Here is a 22,824-nt window from a genome sequence, read left to right on the forward strand (position 1 = left end):
ATACTGTGGCAGCAGAAAAGGGATACAAACTACCTGGTAATACAGGTTAAACCCGGGTGTCTTGTGCTCGGTCTCCTGCAGAACTGGATCAGCGCCGGCAGACCCCTCACATGCGCTTTAAAGCAGAACCTGCACAGGGGTCCTGCGTCTGGTGGAGGGAAGACAGGGGATTTGCCTGTATGCCGCTGGATCCAAAATATTGTTTAAATACAAGAATATCCCAATTCTGGTTATTTCAGGGTGCATATATATTCATCATAAATTTAGTACTGCTACAGAGATCACTTTGAAGACTAATTGCGTACAATTTAATTACAGTGGATTTCAGGCGTTCAGTGCGGTGTTCTGTGAATGAGGAATCGCAGCGTGACCTCTACTGTTACTGCAGATGAAAACAGTGCGGGGGGATCTAGCTGGAGTCAGTAATGTGAAGGTAGCAGTTTATGTGGGTTTAAACTGGCCATTGACCCGTTCCTCTGTGAGAATAGCTGCGGTAGAAGCAGGCTTATGTGCTCCGAGCTGCTGTCTGTCTGCGCAGAGTGACCGGCGCTGAGTCGAAAGCAGAAAAATGGTGAGTAAACCAGGACGTAATAAATATAGTGCTCACTCTATCTTCATGAAGCAAACGTCTTTCTTTTCCTCACATACATTACTTCGTCTCCTGTCTGTCTGTCTGTCTGAGCTGCCGTTTATGAACAGGGCCGTTAAAATCTATGCACAGGTCTCCACAGTTAAACCTGGGGCGCGTCTCAAATTGTCCTCTTGCTCCCTACATAGTGCACTAGGTCCGTATAGTTATATATTTGATTCTATAGCCAAATTAGAGTATAAAGTATGATTTGTAATTACGTGAACTGTACATTTCTAATGTCTGTCTAACAATCTAGTCCTGTTTCTAGTGCAGCCTGTAGGTTCATTACATATGCAGCACACTACATAGGCATCTCTCAGCAAATTGGCACTGAGCCATGTTCTCAATCTCTGAGCACTGTACAGCCAGGCTAGGTTTAGCTAATGGCACTTAAAAAGGTTTCTCTTTGCAGTTCTCACTCCTTCTCTTCTTTTCATAGAATGGTTACCGAAAAACCGTAGCGTAATATATACTTAACTAGACAAGAGTATTTAAAAGCCTTAAGTTTGGTTTAGCTAGGTGTTTTGCTGTGAAGTTTCGAAGCTAATACATTAGCCAAAATACACTGTATTTCATTGTGATAGTGTTGCTTTATTTTAGCCTTGTAACGTTACGTTCAGAGATAAAACTAATGTTTCCTCACAACTTTATGAATAATATATGCTAAGATTTCTAACTTAAATTACTGTATGATGTATTTAACCTAGTTAAGTTGAATAGTCAGTTGAATACAGATTTTTGGGAAAGTATTTTAGTACCAATTTTCCTTCTTATATTATATTATGTAATGATAACAGAGTGGTAATTCTCAATAGCCCCACTTTTCCCAACTATGGATGACATTGGTTGCTCAGGTGGAGGTGTAATGAAGGCGTCACCATCCACTTCAAGGTTGTCTTTGACCTTAAGATGCCCTCCATGTTTAAGACACTGTGTTTGCACTGTGTTCAAATGATGATAAGCACACATTAAGGCTTAGTTGTGTTATTTGGTTTTGTGTATAATCCTAGAAAACCTTACTGTTTTAGTCAGCCAGGCAGGCACATATGCTAGGTGTCAGAGATGGTACATCATTTTGAGAGTCTATATGGAGATTACTGTTTCTAATCTATGAAGTATTTTTTGATATTGTTGCATTCATAAATATCTCCAAATATTAGAAGTGTGACAAAATAGCACAGCATGTTGTTATTATTATTATTATTATTATTATTATTATTATTATTATTATGTTGTAACATACTTATTTTAACTCATTTAGTAAACAACAAACACACTGCTCCACGCTGACTCCAACTTTGCGCCCAGACATTCGAGTCTTTAACAGAGGGAACACACTTCACTGGCCACTCTTCCCACTACTGCCCCAACACGCCAATCATATATGCAGAGGGCATGAGGACTGGTACTGTGCCACAATGCTGCATGGTATCATACTGTATATTGATATGTATTGTGTCATATCATTTTATATTGTGGCTAGCAAATTAGGTTGTCGCTTGTGTGCAACACTGGCTTTCATTTAATGTTTATATGCTTCACTGTGCTACTCTAAATACTCAGGTATAATACTTGGGTAAGTGCTTCAGTAAACTCAAGATGAAAATATTAACACATTAACCCAAGTGCTGTATCAAGACACCACCAATGTGTTGCCCTCGTGCCCAATTATTTGTGTTAATATACTTAAATAGATGTTTAAAAATTGTCTTCCCAGCCTTGAGTTGCTTTAATATCTGTTGTAAGAACCAGAACCATCTACACTGTAGCGTGGTTTGCTTTGAGTAAGTGATGAGGAAACATTGCATTTGTCTGTTGTATATTGGTAGTTACTGGTAGTTCATCTGGTTTAAAGAACAGGTGACTGCACACAGAATATATGTATACACTGTATGTTTATGAATGGGTAATGTATCGTGTTACAGTAAACACTGTGTCTGCAAAGTCAAGTGCCGTTTCTAGAGGGCCCAGTGATTTTACCTGATTCAGCCCATGAAGGACTCAGTATTTAGCTAATGAAATGCCATATTAGACACAATCATAGTTATTGTAGGTTATTAAAAACATTGAATGCATGCTGACCATTTAACATTATTACAATAAGTATTATCAGTGTTGACGCATGCTGTCAAATTGCTGGCATGCAGACATTCCTCAGACTGGGGTGTAACTACTAAAAATGCAATACACAGTGATTACTTTTTTAACGTAATAAAGTCTCATTGTGGAATCCCTCCAAATATAATTCCACAGAACATCGTAATAAGAGGAATACGATGGCAAGTATGGGTCACTCATGTTTAGTCTGTGTCTGGTTCTAGGTTTAGAGGCCTACCACTGAGAGTCATGTCTTTGGTGACACAAGTCTGTATTCTTTAGACAAAAGTCTACCTATGTTTATCAATTTTTTGAGAACTGTACAGATTTCTGTGCACCATTCAAGTCATGTGATTTGAATTAGTTAAGATTTGTATATGAGTGGATAATTTTGGAAATTCTTTTAGATAAATTTTCCATATATTAACATATCTCCACCACCATCACAACACAGGGAAACCTATGGGGAAATACTGGTAATGTTTATTCTTTCCACATATAGCATGTTTCCATACACATAACAAAAATTCATTCATTCATTCATTCATTCATTCATTCATTCTCTGTAACCGCTTTTCCAATTCAGGGGTGCGGTGGGTCCAGAGCCTACCTGGAATCATTGGGCGCAAGGCAGGAATACACCTTGGAGTGGACGCCAGTCCTTCACAGGGCAACACACACACATGCACTCACACATTCACACCTACGGACACTTTTGAGTCGCCAATTCACCTACCAACATGTGTTTTTGGACTGTGGGAGGAAACCCACGCGGACACGGAGAGAACACACCACACTCCTCACAGACAGTCACCCGGAGGAAACCCACGCAGACACGGAGAACACACCACACTCCTCACAGACAGTCACCCGGAGGAAACCCACGCGGACACAGGGAGAACACACCACACTCCTCACAGACAGTCACCCGGAGGAAACCCATGCGGACACAGGGAGAACACACCAAACTCCTCACAGCATAACAAATATCTTTGTTTTTTTTTTGTTTTTTTCATGGGCACAATCTTCCATTGTGCCCATGTGCTGTCTGCAAGCTTGTGGTCTGTCAGACAATAATTACCCATATCAAGCCCACAATTTCTCATTGTTATCCTTAATCATTCTTGTTAGGAGATCACATCTGGCATTTCATTCATTATCCAAATAAGCATCTGATTCTCTGCAGATTGTTACTATTGTTACACGTTTGCATGCTTCTGGTTGTGTCGCTGACACACAGCTCCAGAGTCTCAGGGCCCGGGGTCCAATCCCTGTCTCTAGTAATTTTCTGAGGAGTTAATTGTGTGTACCCTATGTCTGCATGGATTTCCCTCTGGACGGTTTCCTCCCACACCCCAAAAAACACGTATTTGTAAGTGGATTAGAAGTGAAAATTCTCTACACACTTACGATGGAGATGTTGAGATTGATGCACTGAGACTTTCCAAGATGTGTTCCTGTTTTGTGCCCAATAATGCTGTGTAGGTTCCTGATCAGGATAAATCATTTGCAGATAGCGAATGAATGTTGCTACTTTTCATAGTAGATATGACTGGGAATGTGTTATATGCGTTCATTTATTGAGAGTTTAGGTTAAATAAAGCTAAAATTCTGACAAAAAATGGTCAACTAGCTAATTCTTGAAAATTGACTGGTGCACCTTTTACCTCTTTTTTTCCTCCCTCATAAAATGCATTAAGTAACAATACTTGTTTTCTGAAAGCACTACACAACAGCTCATCTTAAGAACACTCCTAAATGACAACATGCCAAGGATCCCAACCTATCTTTTTGCAAGTTGCTGATGCTGTGATCTCCTCTGGCCCAGGCCTAATTTGTGAAGAAGGGCCTGGCAATTGAGCTCTTGGACCTGCTGCTTATCTGCACAGGCCCCCCTCAGACCTCATTTGGCCCCTGTGTATTTTGTGTCAGTGCTACTGAGGGCAGATAGTGTACCCATGCTGCTTCAATTTTCCCCTCTGGAACTAGCCCCTTATGGGCCTCTTGGAGTCCCTTATAGTAATGGGTCAGGCCCAGCCCTCCCACTTACCTCTGGGTGAGTGTTCGTGTGGCCAAGAGAGACCCATATTTTCTGTGACACACATATTATATAGATGTGTCTGTTGTATTTCTAGATTGATAGAGCACTCTCCTAAAAGTTTTGGCTGGGCAAAATGAAATTGCTTCCAAAATGGTGCCACTGCTGCCTGATGAACACTTCAGTTGCTGTTGTTCTTGGTTTAGGGGTGTCTTTTTCTACTAAGGTTTGTGACGTTTAAGAATGCTTCTGCATTCTTCTTGAGCCAATACTCAATATACGGCTCAACCCTCTTTGGTTTGCTGTTCAGTCAGTTCAGTCAAGCAAATGCATTCTGTACCTGCTAGGCCATGTTGATGTAGCACAGAGAAATAGGCCTGGCGTTGTTTTGCAGAAATAATGTTGCATTTCTTGGTGTAGCAGTGTTATGTCATAAACTTTTTCCAAAGTACAGTCACGTACTTCTTTAACAGTGTTGGCTTACAAATACAGAGGTGACCTCAATTTTAAAAAATAAATATTAGTACAGTGTATGTTAAAATATATTGAAGTCTTGCACTGAACATTATAAATATTGTTGTTGAACTGTTTAACAGTCACAAAGTTTGGCTCAGAGTGGTGAACTTAAATCTTTCTTTGCTTTTGTGGAAGCTCATTCACCTGCTTATTATGGAATGTTTTAAGATTCAACTGTATCTTGAATATTCTATGAACTTTTCACTCTTATTTTGCCAATTTTTGGATTGTGCTGCGGGCATCAACTTCTACATTTTTTTAAAAATATTTTTTTACAAAAATAAAAAAAATTCAACTGTTCAATAAAAACACGGGAAAAATAGGAATAATAACACATCACAGATTCTATTTTTATTGCATTGTACAAACAGTCCCAACTTTTCTGCAAATTAAAAAAAAAAAAGCCAGTTTTAGTTAAAATAATACAGGCTAAGCATGTCAAATTATTGGTTCAACCTTGAGGATGTAATGTATTTCAAGCCATAACACTGCTTTAATATATAATGGTGTAATTGTATTACTTGTATTTTGTCCATGTCATGCAACCCTATTAGATAGACTTAATTGTGCAAATGGTTGCTTGGCTTAGACAGCTTCTTGAGTGAAAGAACCTGAATAGCAGTAATATGTTGTTGAACCTATGACTCTAATGGTTATTTGCCTCTTGTAATGGATTCAGCCTCCTAGGACATGTCATATTATGTTTCTATATTTTATTTTATTTTTTTTTAAATAACTACATATTGTTCTTGTACCTTCATAGTTGTAGCTGGGGTACTTTTTTAGAGTTAGTATTTAATCCTTAAAAACAGAATGTGCAGCGAGCACAGGGTGGTATACTTAAATGTTTATGGTACATTCGCGCTGGATGAGACTTCTTGGGGAATATAACAGAGATGGAATTGGCTACTTGATTCATGTACTGCCGTCACACATTCTGGATCATACACAGCAGGGCTACTAGATTATTTTAGACGGTCACTTCTGTTTGAACAGCTGTCCCAGCAATATCTACTTACAACCACCAGAAACATCTGTCCACTGGCAGCCCAATGAAATGGTGTATTTGGACAGGATTAAAATCACTGAGACACTCTTGTAGTAAATACTCTACCCCATGTCCACGAGTCAAACTAATCCATTCCGGATAAGGCTTAACACTGTTTTGTCAAAGCATTTAGAGAGTGTTGAAAGTGATGGAAGTTTGTGTTTTGTAAATAACAAATCTGAGGCTGTTAACTATGCTTTCATGAATTTTCTGTGAGTTAACAGATAGGTATCAGCAAATCAACACAAATGTAAAATGGACATAAGTCTATTCATTGCATAGAAAAGACTGGAAACATGCTTAATTGACTCCCTTGTATTAATTAAATAAGTATGCATTGTGGTAGTTTGTGGCTGAGCAGAAAAAGAAACAAATGGATCAATTCTTTCATCTGTATTTCGGACACTAGATGTGTCTGGGTCATTCACATGGACTTGAACACCTGTGACTTCATTGATGATTTTCTCTTCCACCGGACCAGAGTGGCTTGCTAGCCATGTTGTCATAAAATCCCTGTGATTTCTGAAGTGGCTAGCCAAGCACATAGCAATTTGCAGAGATCAGCGGTAATTTGAATGCAGGTTCCTGTCTCTCCATCAAGTGCAGGACACCAACTGTGCCTCACTGGTGTGGATGGTAAGATTGCCCAGCAAAGGCAGCAGTCCTCCCACACTAGCTGGAGCAGTTTGATGCTGTGTTGAAATGGCATTTATGGTTTTTGGTACTTGACTGAGAAACTCCAGAAAATTTGCAATATGCAGTCTGTTTTCCAACTGAAATTGCTGTCTTTTATATTGCCTCAGCAGGCTGTCTGAAATGCAGTAAGAATTTTTGCTTTTCACTAAAAAAACACTGGCTAATGACCTCTGCTGATATCTGAGAATGTTTCACTCCATAACTCTACGGTGCTATTCAAACAATTCTACCATTTTTTTCATCTTCAAGCATTTACAAGAATTTTAAATGAAGCAGTATTTTTTTTAATTGAAATGTACCCAATGATATAAATGGCTTGATATTTCCCCTTATTACATGTAAATTAGTTCATGTTAAATTTAATTTAATTGGAAACAAATTCAGTCAAATGCTTGTTTAGCTATAACTTCATCAATAATGTCCATAAATCAGTGTAAAAATATTATTAGCCTACTTTTTATTTATGTGTTAATTTTCGTACTGTGCTTTTCCCCCTAGGGTGTGATCAGCGTGCAGCTGGTGGTTACCATGGTAATGGCCTGCGTGATTCAGAAAATTATACCTCACTACTCCTTTGCAAGATGGCTCCTTTGCAGTGGCAGGTAATGAGGAAATGCTTTGGATCCTGTTGTGTAGCTCAAGTGACCCTTGCATTGCTCTAACTAACATCGCATCCTGGCACTTTTATTTCAAAGGCAGGTTCCTCAGGAATCAGCATGATCTACTTTTGCGCAAGTCACTTGCTTTTATTGTTAGTTTTAAGGGCCTACCAAAGATGCATCATTATGGCTTATCAGTAAACCAAAAGGCAGCATCAAAAAGTGGAATAACCCGAGAGGACCACCATGAGCCACGCCTGCTTTCCCCTAATTAGCGCCATATGTGTTTAGAGTAAACAGCTCCTCGGAACTGGCTCAATAATTCATGAGTACTTGTTTTTGGATGTATCCCCCCCCCCTCCCTGGCTCAAGCACAGGACTTGGAAGTTTTGCCCTGGAGAGTTCCATAATTAAGTTTTCATTAATGAATAAATAAAGATAAAAACAACTGAAACCAGCACAGCCCTCTCAGGGCTTGTGACAAGATGGTTTCCAAAGAAAGTTGAGGAGGTTGTGCTAAATGTTTATCTTTTACCTCTGCAAATAATATTAGCTAATTTTGCATCATTACTCTTTCCTAACCTCTTTATATTGTGTTTCATGTCTTAGTCTGCGCTGGTACCAGCATCCCACGGAAGATGAGTTAAGGAGTTTGGCTGGAAAACACCAGAAATTAGGGAAGAGCAAGAAGGACAGGTCTGTAGAAGCATTTCCTTTTATCTTTTAGCTTGTCTTTTGCTAGCCTCTTGAATTGCAGAGCTGAGATTTAGCCCTAAATATATGTTGTTCACCATCACAGTAAAAGTGTACCTTTTAATATGCTAATTATGGCTAATTCAACTGCTAATTATGGCTAATTCACAGAGTATGGGCTTACTTCTATTGATCTGAAGATGCGCACTGAAGATCAAGTGTGTTGTTCTAATAATTCCTTTAAAAAGCAGATGAGGCTGTATACACCTACCTTTTTATTATTTCCAGTTTTGTTATGTCCACCTTCTGTTGTCATGTAAAAGCCCTCCTCTGCTCTTTGGAGGGCTCCCGCACAATTTCGTCAAGCAGGTACCCAGAGATCAAACGAAAGGAGCCAGTGATTCCTACAGTGCCATTATACTTGGGCCATGTTGAGGCCTAGAAAACTCTTTGGGACAGCTGGTCCAGAGCAATGGGGTAGAGAGCTCAAACACTGGCTCCTGTTGATCCTTGAGGCCCATGGACACACCCCTTCCCCTTCCAGTACCCCGCTGTTCCCAGCAGACTCAACATTCATCCTCACACTCAGTCCCTTCTCATGCAAACAGCCTGAGCACTAGGGGGAAATATTTGATTTGACCATTGTATAGAATAAAGCTATTTTTTTAAAAGCAAGAAATGTACTAATCCTCAGTGTATAAAAAAAAGTGTAAACACTGATGTGCAGCCCAGACTGAGCAAATCTGTCTATGATGTTTTGGGCCTGAGAGAATACCAATCAAACATTTCATATTTGACGTGTTCCTTTTATGTTCTATGAAACTATTATTGCTAAATAATGCCTTTTTGATGCTTGAGAGAGGAATTTGTGAAGTTTTGTTGTGAATTCTCCTCTCCAATTCTTGCAGTCCTCTACCTCTCACAGTATAATTGCCAGCAATTTTTGGATCTGAGGCAATGCAACTCTAACACAAGTCTTGTCGCTTGAAATAAAGTTATATTTCCTTTGCTGTCACCCCTGAAAAATCGCTAGCACCTCAGTTGCATTAAAGAGAAACTATTTCTACTTCATGTTGCTGGTTGGTGTTTGGTATCCAGTGATCTTGAAAAGAAAATAATGGCATCACCATCATGTGAGCACACCAGAATCTGTTTCATAAAAAGGTGGGGAACTGTATAGGTCTCCGTATCAGTAATTGGATTTTGTCAAGCTGTGACTTATTGATACGGCCTATATTACAAACCTGGAAGCCAGTTTGCCTTGTAGGTATCTCTATTCAAGGAGGGAATTTTGTAAATATGATGTCATATTCCTCTGTTTTGAAATATGATTGCCTTGTTGATTACAACTGGTTTGCATTCAGATCAACTGGCATAATAATAATTTAATCACTCCAAACTAACTGTTGCAATATTGGTTGCATGAATGCTGCTTTATTTAACTCTGACTGCAACATGTCATGAATATCTTTCATTTTTTGTTGCAATTCTAGGAAATATAATGGGCACATAGACAAGCCAGTGACCATTCCCAAGGACATCGACCTCCAGCTGGAAACAAAATGTATTGCAGAAGTGGACACTCTAGGTATATACAATGCTGTCTACTTCAGATCATTAGATGTTATTATTATATATGCCGAGTTGTTGTCTACTCTGAAGATCTCATCAGTCATTTTTTTCTGCTAGCTCTGCACTACTTCCCAGAGTTTCAGTGGCTGGTGGACTTCACTGTGGCTGCAACAGCAGTGTACCTCATCACTGAGCTGTATTTCTGCATGGCTGAGCCAAGTGGAGAGATGAACATCAGTGTCGTATGGAGTCTGCTGGTGCTGGCCTTTGTCGTGTATCCTTCATAACAGCAACGTTGAATATTTCACTCTGGTTGAAGCCTAGCGTGGAGTTCTGTAGCTCTCGATCTAAAAGGATCCAAAGAATCTTTAGTCTTGAATCTGCACATGTCCTCAGACCAACAAATAAGTAATCTACAGGATATCCTATGTTTTTTCATATGCATGGATTTAAAGTGCTGTGGAGTATATGAATATTGTGAAATATTTTTTACCTCAGAAGTTCACTAATCCTGCTGTTTACTTTAATGCCAGATGAAAGAAGAAAATGCTGTCTAACATCACATCAGTTTTACTGGATTAAAATATTCCTAAGCGGTGAATTTGGTCACAATATTTATTCCACTTATGCCTGAGGTATGGGCAGATAACAGACTAATGTTAGCACATTTTGCAGGGTCCATATAAACTAAACCTCTGTTTATCCACAGAAATAGATTTCCTTAAGCATCTAAAGTGGATAAGATTTATGAAAAATACACAAATACCCAAAAGGTTATGTGATACACGCTGAATGATCACTGGATTAGGAACACCTGCCCTGTATCTACACTCATTGCTCATTTTATCAGCACCACTGACCATACAGAAGTATTTTGTTGTTTTAAATACTGTAACTCGCCTGCTCTTCAGTTATTAGGACCCCCACAGTACCACCGCAGAGCAGATATTATTTGGGTGGTGGGGCATTCTCAGTGCTGCAGTGACACAGACCTGTTGGTGGTAAGTTAGTGTATGTTATTGTTAGTTCATGTTAGTGTAGTGTATGTTTAAACCTCTCAATGTCACTGCTGAACCGAGAATTGTTCACCAACCACTAATATCCAGGCCACTGTGCGCGGCACCCTTTGTCCACTGATGGAGTAGAGAATAACACAACATGAGCTTCTGTCTCTGACTTCTTAGCAAGGTAGGTGTGTCTAAGAATGTGGACAGTGAATAAACGGTGTTTAAAAACTCCAGCAGCACTGTCGTTTCTGATCACACCAGCGCAGCATACACTCACACCACCACCAAGTCAGTGTCAGATTATACCTGCACTGTGGGGGTCCTGACATTTTCAAGAGCAGGGTGAAATGAGGATAAGAAATTATACAGAGAAACAGATGGACTACAGTCTGTAAATTCAGGACTACAAAGTGCTCCTGTGTGGTCAGTGGAGCTGAAAAAATGGACAATGAGTGTAGATACAAGGTAGGTGTTGACAATCCAGATCGATGTCTACTGAAACTGTAAGGAATTAGAATTTATGATGTAAAATATTGGCCAAATATTACTATATTTTATATGAACTGCCAGTGATACACATATATAAATATGTATATATTATTTGCTCAGTGACAGTTTTCTTATTTGGAATTTCAGTACATTGGTATGAAAATTAATCAGACTCTCTTAAAGCTAAAGGGGGTTCCTCTGAATTTCTGTAGCATTATATATCTCATAAAAAATAATAAATAAAACCTTGTTTGAGCTTTTTATGTTTCCCTTGGTAGAGTCCACCCTCTGTCAATGCCTGACGAAAGAATACAAATGACCAAAATGTAAAGCAGTTTCATGCCTTTGTAAGCCCATGTGTGCACTACCTGCCGATAAGATGCACACTAAGATATATAACAATTGTTATTAATAAGATGCATACCTCTGTGTTCCTGCTAATAATCATGAGTGAAAATATTTGCCGTTCGCTTTTTCAAAAGATGAATGGACAACAGAAAGTGTGCTGTTGAGTTTCTTTAAGGCTTTGTACTCAGACATAATTCTGAGAATACGTGTAATATGCGATTCCTTCAGTATGTGCATGTTTAAAAACAACCTCCTCTTTGAAAGAAGTTCCATTTATGCAGTCAGAAAGCAGTTGGGTGAAATGCAGGCCTCGGCCACTATGTGATGTAAGGCCCCCGAGTCAGCACCTGTTGCCTCTTACCCGCTACTTTTCTTCCTCGCTGGCCGTTAAATCACACACATTAACCCCGGCACAGTCCACGAGGATCAATCTCTCGGTGGCTATATGCATTGCCCCTCACCCACTCACTGCCTGCTACTGAAGATTGGACACCCAATTTTCATGGCCCACCAGACTGATTTGCCTGGGAAAAAGGACGGAGGGAATGGGGAAAGAGGGAGGCTGGCTGGCGGGATGATGAAGATGATGAGGATGATGATAGGCCTGTGTGAGTGCAAATGGATGGACGTGGTCAGGAAGGAGCCATTTTTTACCCTCCTGGCTTGCTCCAGAGAGAATGTGATGGAGAAATGACCTTGTCAAAGTGATGGTCACCAAGACATTTCCTTAGATGGCCTTCTACGGTCCTCCATGATTTTGCACTATGCAACCACATGATTGACCCCGGACCAGTGTAATCAGCTGCAGTAGATTCGGGCATGCTGGCCTTATGAGAGGACACATCTGGACATCTTCCCACTGATAATAGGCTTTATCTTGTCTTTCACTTTTTAAAAGTGAATGATTTAATTTGGTAGCTGGGTCTTCAGCTTGGAGAATGTGATTTTGGCACGTTTGATTTGATGTAGCTTGCTTTTGTGTAACTCATTTCCTTTGGCAGGGTTTTTAATAGGGAGTCCAAAAGCTACAAATTTTTGGTGGCCATTATCAGATGAAGCTGATTTAGATGTATTGCATCTCCAAAGTGGTCTATAGTAATGGAAAGTAGTCAACTAGACGGCTTCCCTGAAAGCACAGCTGCTGGACCCAATCAAAGGCTACTGCTCTGCTCAGGGGGCTACAGATCCCTTTGAGCCCATGTTAATGTAGGATCAAAAAGTTTTGAGCCTCAAGTGGAGCTTTGGATTTGTAGGATTCAACAGGTATTACAGTGTATCGGTTAGCACTTAACTTTCTCAGCAGTAGGTTATCTCAGATTTAGATATTGCACAGTGCGAAAAGATCCTATTGCCCAGATGAGTCCCATGAACACAAGGAATAGAGTTTTTTAGGTGTGAAAATAAGCATAAACAATAAAAGTTAGAAGCTTGTCATCACTCCAGAGAACGCAGTTTCACAGCTCTGTTTTTTTTTTCTCGCTGATGCTTAGTACTGGCCATTGTGATCTTTGTATCAGTGTCCCATTCGGTTAACAAAGCTTATATATACAAACAGTTGGTGCACATTTAAACATGTGTCAGTAATGAGTGCACCTTGAAAAAAGCAGATATGAATTCACTTATTAAAAGGGGTGCCTGGTTATATAGTGTCTTCATTATACAAGCATTCCTTAACACGATTTACTCAGAAAGATCCTCTTCTCCCTCACGGCTCATTACTTTAAGCTGGAGGAAGGTGGGGAGCGCTCTCTCTGCATCACTTTTGCCTTCTTCTTCTTTGTCAAAGCCATGGCCATCCTTATTGTTACTGAGAACTACCTGGAGTTTGGACTTGAAACTGGTAAAACCATTTTTTTCTGTGTTTGTCTTTGACTTGCTGTGTGTCAATCTCAGTAAATGTTTTAAATTTAGTTCTGTTCATACAGGGTCACATCCTACTTGGTTTTCAAAAGGAGCAAAGCTTTAGTTATTGGGGGTCCCAAGTAGCCCAGCTATGTAAACAATACATTTTGATAATAAATAGTTGTATGCAAAAATAAAACCAAATTAAATACAGGTTTGAGACCATAGCATACTGTGCATGTACTATTTGATTCCAAGACTGGCACATTTTATTTAACCTCAGTTTCCTCATACAAGTTGTCCAAAACCAGAATTTTAAATTTGATATAATTGATATAGTTCATGTTCCTATTAATAAATAAATAATCATTATTGGAATAACTGGGTTTTCCGCAGTGCTTTACAGTTGGGGCCCTTCATGGCCACCCAGTGTCGTACCCCCCCAACCCCCCAACCCCCAAAGGTGCAATTCGTTCAGTTGCATGTGGCTTTTTGCTATGTCCAGTGATCCATTATTAATCAATCTATTGTAGAAAACACTCAATAATAAGAGCTCCATCAAAGTTCTGTGACTCGTTTAATCTGTTATTCCTCAGTTTTCAGTCACAAACACACGTTCTGAAGTATAATCCAGTGTTTAAGGCGAGCAGTGTGTCGTCTCAGAGTTTCCCCATGGCTGTGTGTACACGAGGTCAGAGCATGTGCAGCATGTGCTTGTAAACAATGATTTGAATCATTGATTTGCGTTTGAACTTGATTTGTGAACTGATTCACTCAATGTATCAACTCTACTACTTGGCCACTATGTTCTGCTCCAAAACTAAAACATTGATTTTAATTAATTAGGTTTGTTAATAAGGTGATGAATCAAGGAAGGTGTGTTGGTAGTCACCATTAGGATTGGGGAACATTTTATTACACTGTCATGCCAAAAAGCCTGCAGGTTTTTAAGGAAATAAAATATTTGACACAATAATAATGTTCTTAAAGTACTGTGACGAAAAGCCTGTATTTATAGCTTTTTTGTGTTATTCAGGTTTTGCAAATTTCTCTGAAAGTGCTGTGCAGTTTCTGGAGAACCAAGGCCTTGAATCCCAGTGAGTTTTGTGTGTGTGTGTGTGTGTGTGTGTGTGTGTGTGTGTGTGTGTGTGTGTGTGTGAGTGAGTGTGTGCATTGAACTCTGCTAGTGTGTCAGGCTCTGTTAGTTTGTGTCTGTGACTCTTTACATGTGTATGTGTGTTTTCTGTCTCTGTGTGTGTCTGTGTGTAATCCTGCTGTGAAAAAGCTTTGCTTTCTGTCTGTTTCTCTCCAGGGGTCCTATATCCAAACTGACCTTTAAGCTGATTCTGGCTCTGCTCTGCTCTCTGATTGGAGCGTTCCTCACATTCCCCGGTCTGCGATTGGCCCAGATGCATCTTGATGCCCTCACCCTGAACACTGGCAAATTCACACAGTGAGTGCCTTTAGAAACTTAAAATTAATAGAATAGACGTTTTATTTTGCCATTTAAATCGATTGCATAGTGTGAACACTGAAGTTTTCAAATGATCAGCACCAAAAAATAAACTCACTCTAGCGTTCCTTCGGCCTTCCAGCTTGATTATACTTACCATTACAATTTCTTTTTTGTTTGTTCAGCATCTTTTGGGAGTTATCCTGAATTATGAAGCCAGTATCTTCAAATAATTAGCATAAAATTTTGCCTTTGTAAAATCTTAGAAAGCTCTTTGATTACTATGTCCTAATTACCCTGTTCTATCACTTCCTGACCAATGTTTTATACATATTTTACAACAGACTCATTCCAATTTCCAGAGCAATGTTTCCAGTTGTCCAGCCGGCTCATTTTATAGCGGCAAAAACGACCTGGACACTGTAACCACATTAGCATTTGCACATAATTCTTCACAGTCCACCTGCACATGACCTCTGCCTCATGTAGTCAGCAGATGAATACTATTACAGATGGACCTGGTCTCCATTTCAGCCTGCGTCAGGCACTGGGGCGTGTGTCATGGGAGAGGTTGGCGATGAGGGTCAGGAACTCCCCACTAGCCTCAGCTAATCCACTTCAGTATGGCCAGCTCTCCAGACCCATATCCATTTCACTCCACAGCTTATAGTTACTCCTTTCTGTAGCCCGGATTACCCCCAACCTATTCCCTGTCCTTTTTCTTAAAATCCACAGTCTCTACCACTCTTCTTGGCCTAAGCCTGAGCTTGAGCCCCTTGTTCAGTGTTCCTCTCTGGGTTTTACTATTAAACAGTAATGCTCCAAGGACCTGTTGAAAATTGATATAGTTCATGTTCCTATTAATAAATAAATAATCATTATTGGAATAACTGGGTTTTCCGCAGTGCTTTACAGTTGGGGCCCTTCATGCCCTTCGTGGCCACCCAGTGTCGTACCCCCCCAACCCCCCAACCCTTGTTCAGTGTTCCTCTCTGGGTTTTACTATTAAACAGTAATGCTCCAAGGACCTGTTGAAAATCGATGCTTGAGGCCATGTGTTTTAGAGGCATTCTTGATATGAGAGAGTGAGGATGTGTATATTTGATGTTTCTTTGTCGTTTTTTTTCTGGTGGTTTTGCAGGACTTTGCTGCATATCAACTTTTTGGCCCCTTTAATAATGGTCCTGTTGTGGGTGAAGCCTATCACCAAGGATTACATAATGAATCCCACACTGGGGAAAGAAAGTGTGCCTTTGTAAGTTGCATATTTCACATCGGTATTTTTTAGCTGTGATGCTGTGAACTTTAATATTTGAAATCTTGAATGTATTATTTTACTTTGAGGGAATAAAATAATAAGGAAGTGTCAAGAAACCAGTGATTTCTTTTTTTTTTTTAACAAGCTTTACAACAGTGAAGCTTAACACAATTTTGGACCATGGTTAAATTGCTTTTACTACCTGCTGTTAATTCTATGGTTCTTTAGCCATATACAAAGACTTACTTACCTGCAGTAATAGACATGTCATTTAAGAACATCCATAGGAGTAAGGTGCCAAAACTGTCACCTGGGGGGTACAATTAACAAGGAAAACGTGAGCAATGTCACGTTTGCTCTATTATTTTTGATCATTATTCAAAACTATCATTCTTTAAAATCAAAACAAAAGGGTACATAACAAGTAAAAGAAAGCCTAAAATACATGTAATTATTCAAATATTAGTTTTTTGCCATTTTTCGAAAATTGGCCTAAGCTCTTGGTGTATATTCCAATACTTTAGACTTTAAACTACTACAATATAAAATAAAGTGTAATGGGAAATGTATATTGTTACTTTTACAGAGCAGAGATTAGAGGAATGCATACCTGAATGATGTCTTCTTAAAAAAGCAAAAAATCATTGCTGTTCACAAATAGATAAATATTAATTTAACATTGGTGTAATACCCAGGATGTCAGAGAAGACGTATGATACACTGCGTCTGTGGGTCATTTTGCTGCTGTGTGCGCTGAGGTTGGCCATGATGCGGCACCACCTGCAGGCTTACCTCAACCTGGCCAAGAAGGGCGTGGAGCAGATGAAGAAAGAAGCAGGTCGCATCAGCACAGTGGACCTGCAAAAAATGGTGAGTGGGTAGATGCATCCCTTTATCCTGTGTTGTTTGTCTAACAGGATCATCCTGAACCCTCAGATTGATTTTTTTGATGATACAGCATTCTGTGTGTTGCTTTAATGAATAGGTATAGAGTGTGTCGTATTGAAGAATATTTTCAAGAACACGTTTTCTTATCTCAACACTTTTTGTAAAAATGTGATATGTGTAAGTACGTGATAATGAAGGTGATCTCAGGAAATGATCGGGAATAACATGGTGAATGCCACTTGTTTTTAACTGTGTAGTCAAGTTGTGAATTGACGTTTTTAAAGTCTCACGGAACCCGAATCTTGGTTTTCTCTCGATTGTCTTCAAATTAAATGAATTTTATTTCTTTGGGCCCACAGTAAACATGTGCAAATATGTCTTTTGCACCCGTTTCACAAGTCAATCAAACACAATCACAATCAATGTCTACTGTGTTTCACCAGTGTTTCTCTCGTTTTGATATAAAATGGGAGGTCTTAATAGAGGCTTGTGTAAGCATTCCCTAAACAAGCAGAAGGCTGACATAGTTATCACGCAACATAAGCAAAAATATTTGTATATGAGAAATGAAGTAACGTGTGATGAGCCTTATGCTTTTTGCTGTGTACATTTACTATGTTTAACAAAAATACATTTACTTTGTCTAATGTAAATGTGTAGATTAATGCAAATATTGAATAAAATATTGCTAAAAACTGTATTTTGGATTGTGAAACAAAGCACATTCAGCTTTCCATACGAGTCAGTGATAGAGGGCTCTCATTCCCAAAAATGTTTATTGGAGTATGAGGACCACTCCCTGATGAGCGAATTTGTCATTCTTTGATGAGTATTTAATGTCATATTTCTATTTTGTTTGTCCCATTTAATCTTTATTGGATTTTTAACATAAAAGTTTAGTACAGTGGAACCTCTATCTACGAACTTGATCCGTTCCGTGACCCGGTTTGTAAGTGGAAAAGTTTGTTTCTCGAGTCAATTTTCCCCATTTAAAATAATGGAAAAGTAATTGATGCGTTCCAGCCCCCACCCTGAAAGTCACCCTTTTTGCACGGATTTATGTTTACAACACTCTCAAATTAGTAAAAAATGGAGAGTAGCCGGGTGAATGTGGGGAGACGAAGCGTAGATACGGCTTAACTTAGCACGAATTTCGATGTCTGCTATTTACACTAATGCTAAATTGCTAAAGCTACAATTTGCTAATCTTAAACGCTCACTCAAGTCTGGGCGCTGGGAGACTCGTCTATTGGGGACAGAGGCCATTTCCAGCCGCCGGCTCGGCGGAGGCTCGGGTTTGTTTCTAGAGTCATGGTTCGTTGGTGGAGGCAAAAAATATTCAAATACCCGGTTCGTATCTTGGAAAGTTCGTTAGTTTAGGTGTTCGTAAGTAGAGGTTCCACTGTATTATACTAAACATTTCAGTGATGTATGATGGGTCCCCATGGTCTTGAATGGTTAGATTGAACAATTTCTAGCAATATTTTTCATGAAAAAATTTGCTTAGATTTATAACATCCAAAAGAATGGTGAACAAACACATAAATAAACTCAAAGAAATATTTATAAATATGTAAACTTTATTACAAACTGTATTATTTGTCGTGTCCACTGCATGGACCCCTAAATGTTATCAGTGCCAAAGTCTTTCCTTTACCCGTTTCCACCGAGGCCCACTGTTTGTTTCAGTGAAGTGTATGACTTTTTTATATACTTCAATGAATTATTCCGGTGTAAAGCCATCATCGCATTTTCTCTGATGTTGCTACTGCAACAACTCCAACATTAAATGAGTGTCCAAATATTCTTTGCTGTGTTGACTGGTAAGATGGGAAAGAATCGCTGCCCCCACCAGACACAGGTGTCTAAATGTGTCCAGATGCCTACATCCATCGTTCGCTCAATATTGCTACATTACCATGGCAGCATCCCTCAATGGCGAAAATGTGTCGCTATGAAAAAGGATGGGGTGGTATTGTTGCCCTCAGAGCTCCAAAATGAGCCCACTATTTGGGCTTAGCAGAGACTCAGTTGAGATCAAAACCCCCAGCACTCCAAAGCTTGCACTGAGGAAAAGAGCCTGTTTGATGTGCCAAGCCATAAGTGAGGTTCACAAATGGCTGCGGCGGTGTCTGGTCTTACAGCCATCCGCAGAATTTATGAGTTTTCGCTCCCTTCTCCATAGTTAAGCTCCCACTGAACGTTCTCCATAAGTCTGTTTGATGAGCTCCTCTTGCCCTGAAGTAGCTTGTTTTTGAAGTGGATTTGTGTAAATGAGCTGTTTTTAACTGCAAATATGTTTTCTTCCCTTTTCTGCTCAGGTCGCACGTGTCTTTTACTACCTATGTGTGATAGCTCTTCAGTATGTGGCACCCCTGGTGATGCTGTTGCATACGACTTTGCTGCTAAAAACGTTAGGTGAGTAGATCGGATGTGTTCTTCAGCAATGTCCAGGTTCAAGGTGAAAATGGTTTACTTTGTTTCTGCGAGCGTCTAGGTTTTTTTTTTATCTTGGTTAAAACCATGTATTTTTGGTTTCCTCTCAGGTGGACATTCCTGGGGCATTTACCCCGAAGACAGTGGTTCACCGTGCGTTGTGAATGAGGACTTTCAGGCTGCCCCAGTGGGACAAGGAGGAGCACAAGCTCCACAAACGGTAGCCCAACTGTCTGTGGCTTTAGGGGGACTGAGGACCGTTTTCACCCCTTTGCTTTTTCGAGGCCTCCTCTCTTTTCTCACATGGTGGATCGCTGCCTGCTTGTTCTCCACATCCCTCTTCGGCCTCTTCTACCACCAGTACCTGATGGCTGCGTAGTAGTCCGCGAGGTGCCATGTGCCTCGAGAGCCACCACCTAGGCCAGTGCTAAAGCAGACAGGACTGCTCAGCTGAAGGCCCAGGAACTCCACTCTCCATCTCTCTCACGACCATATCAGAGTTCCTCTCTTTATGGGCTTCCTCCATGGACTTTGGTGTCCTTTTTTTAAAAAACGCTCAAGTTGAAGTTCGGGCAACTGTATCAAACAATAACAATAATAGTAATAACAATTAATGTCATTGCAATTTTCATAGAAGAAAAGAGGGGTTTCTCCTGAGGGGAAGGGGCCTATGCTGGGTTCAGACGACATGGCAGCGCTGAATAATCAGAGGGATACATTTATATGAGCCTTTTTGTTTGTTTGTTTGTTTGTTTTAAATACACTGAGGGAACTTTTGATGCGCATTGCTAATGATTATTGAGATACTGTATTTTTAGATCTGAGCTGAGTGGATGATAAATGATGAGAAAAAAAACAACAACACAATAACAGCAGGTTTTATAATTTTATTTTGTAAGTCGGTTTTTATGTTTGCCTCCTCCAAAGTAGAAACTCGGCTATGCTGTAGGGGCATCGGTCACCCCAGTGTTACAACCGAAGGAAGCATGTGTAATGGTGAAGGGGATAAGCACTAAAGCAGCGGTACATCGACTCTCGTCGGCCTTCATTAGAGAGGTGTGTACTAATTAAACGTGTGTTCTGTTTGTTTGGACTGCATGGACGTGGGGGCGGTTCTTAACCGGCCTCCCTGTATGAAGAGTCATGTGTAGCTGTAAAGACTGAGCTAATTTAACTGTGTGTGTGTGTGTTTGTGTATGAATGCGTACATGTGAGCAGACGAACGAGTGTTAACATAAAGACATCAATGCCTGCGGGCTGCAGCTGACCCCTGCTGCCGGCGGGCATAAATCTAAAAAGGGCATTTTGAACAAGAAAGGAGCTATCTTGGAAACGATCTAAAAAGCACTGGTCTGCGCTCTTCTCCCACCCCTCCTTTATCGTTTAACTGGTCAAACATTTCGCTTTGAATCTAAGGTCCAGCGTGATCAAACGGAGCCCGCGAGCGCGCTCCACATGTTCCCGTGTCGCCCCTATTGATTTGCTGTCATGGATCTAGTATTCGGATTGATTTCCGTTTAGCTTTTATATTAAGGTGCCAAGTACGCTTGTAACCCCTAATCTGTTGTGAGTGTAACATCTGCTTGTGTCCATTCTCAGTGATTGCACCATATGGCCTGCTGTGAATTGTAAGTGTTAACACTCAGATGTACTCTTCATTGTACAAGCAATGGTGAGAGAGGGGAAAAAAACTCATGGCTTCTTTACAAAGAGAGTTAATGTGTTTCATGTACCACAGTAGAGTGGTGCATAAAGTTGAAGTATACTGAATTAATGAAGCATCAGCCTGTAAAAAAAACATGGGTTTTGCACTACAACTCATTCAAGCAGCACACGTAGAGAAGCATATCGTTTTAATTTGCAAATGTGTCTTTTTTTTCTTTTTTTGTATGAAAGTGTGTTTTTAACTCAAGAGTTATACAAATGAATCTTATCCTCATTCTCTCTCCACTGGGAGTATCTGGAGAGCATGCACAATATGAATGTATCAGCCTTCCTAATATTTTCAAATGTAATTTTGATGAATACGTCGTTTTTCATTGATTGATTCATACTTTTTTTTTCTCCTGATTCACACAACTTGCTAATGAAGGTGGTATATCAGGCAAATTAATACTGAAATTAATATATTATTATTGTTTTTTTTAACAACAAAAAAAAAACTCTTACCATCCGCACATCCATTAAAAATTGGGATGGTAGCTGTGATTTAAGAGTAATGTAAATTCCTGCACAGCTTCATTCGGTTTTATTGGTCATCTGTGACTTATAAACACTCTGATATTTGCAAAAAAAAAAAAAGAATAAATAAATAAGCTAACTTCCAGGCCACGTTAATATCCGATTTTGGTTCGTTTTGTTCCTTATATTAGGCCTAATTCTCAGCAAGATGCTGAAGAGAGACCAAGAGTGAAGAAAAAGCTGTTAATCATACGAAATGCCTCTTTTGTTTGGGGCATCCATGCTGTCTGTGTCTTTAAACATTTCTAACCCTAATGCCAAATAACATTTTATTCAGGGTTCAGAATTGACCCTTTTTGTTTTTAATTTCTCAAAATTGACAAATCATTTGTAAAATGTACAATTTTGTTTTATTTTCTAAATCTCCATTGAGTTCTTAGTGGAGAAGTAGCTGGGACACTTTTTAAAATCCATTGGGTCGGAATGGCCTTGTTTGTCTTAAGTGTATTTTAAGTACTGCTATTCTTCCGTTTTATTTATTACTTTGGTTAGTTTGTGTTTAATAAATGAATGTTATGGAACATGTCATTTTTGTCATGTTTTACGTTCAAATAAATTTGATTCAAACACTTTATTTATTGAACATGTCGAGGTCCGTACACACAATCGGATAAAATCACAATAGATATTTTGTATGATTTTTTTTTTTTTTCTTCTAAAAAGCTGAATGTTAACTTAAGCAAAGGCTTACTGTTCGTCTTAAGAGGTGGCCCAAATCCCACAGAGTGAAAAGCATTCCAGTGGCCAGTACTGGAGCAAGGTAGGCATGAGTGCTATTGTCCGGAAAAAGCAGAACAACGAGCCTGTCCTTTTCGTCCTGGCCCTCGGATCAATGAGACAGCTTCCAAAACAAACAGTCAGAGTGGCTCTTTTCTGGTTGTAAGAGGCTCCATTCACGCAGGCCGTCTTCACTGAGGCCCACCATGCGGCCTTTTCAGGTGGATCATCGTTCCCAAGCACTCCAGCAAGAGA

General features: G+C 39.7%; 1 protein-coding gene across 1 annotated transcript; it reads left to right on the plus strand.

Annotated features, from left to right (window-relative positions):
• Positions 1-388: 388 nt before the first annotated feature.
• Positions 389-22,335, plus strand: LOC136677478 (transmembrane protein 161B). Its single transcript, XM_066655033.1, has 12 exons — positions 389-571; positions 7,525-7,628; positions 8,235-8,321; positions 9,812-9,906; positions 10,008-10,164; positions 13,423-13,574; positions 14,613-14,673; positions 14,889-15,029; positions 16,171-16,284; positions 16,983-17,157; positions 19,497-19,593; positions 19,722-22,335. Exons 1-12 carry the CDS (start codon positions 569-571, stop codon positions 19,988-19,990), a joined length of 1,455 nt encoding a protein of 484 aa, XP_066511130.1. The 5' UTR covers positions 389-568; the 3' UTR covers positions 19,991-22,335.
• The last annotated feature ends 489 nt before the right edge of the window (positions 22,336-22,824 follow it).

Source organism: Hoplias malabaricus, chromosome X2, assembly GCF_029633855.1.
Source record: "Hoplias malabaricus isolate fHopMal1 chromosome X2, fHopMal1.hap1, whole genome shotgun sequence".
NCBI lineage: Eukaryota > Metazoa > Chordata > Actinopteri > Characiformes > Erythrinidae > Hoplias > Hoplias malabaricus.

Coding starts and splice junctions, on each gene's coding strand:
- LOC136677478 (XM_066655033.1), top strand. Junction 10,165..13,422: donor CTGGTGCTGGCCTTTGTCGT/GTATCCTTCATA, acceptor CGATTTACTCAG/AAAGATCCTCTTCTCCCTCA. Junction 15,030..16,170: donor AACACTGGCAAATTCACACA/GTGAGTGCCTTT, acceptor GTGGTTTTGCAG/GACTTTGCTGCATATCAACT.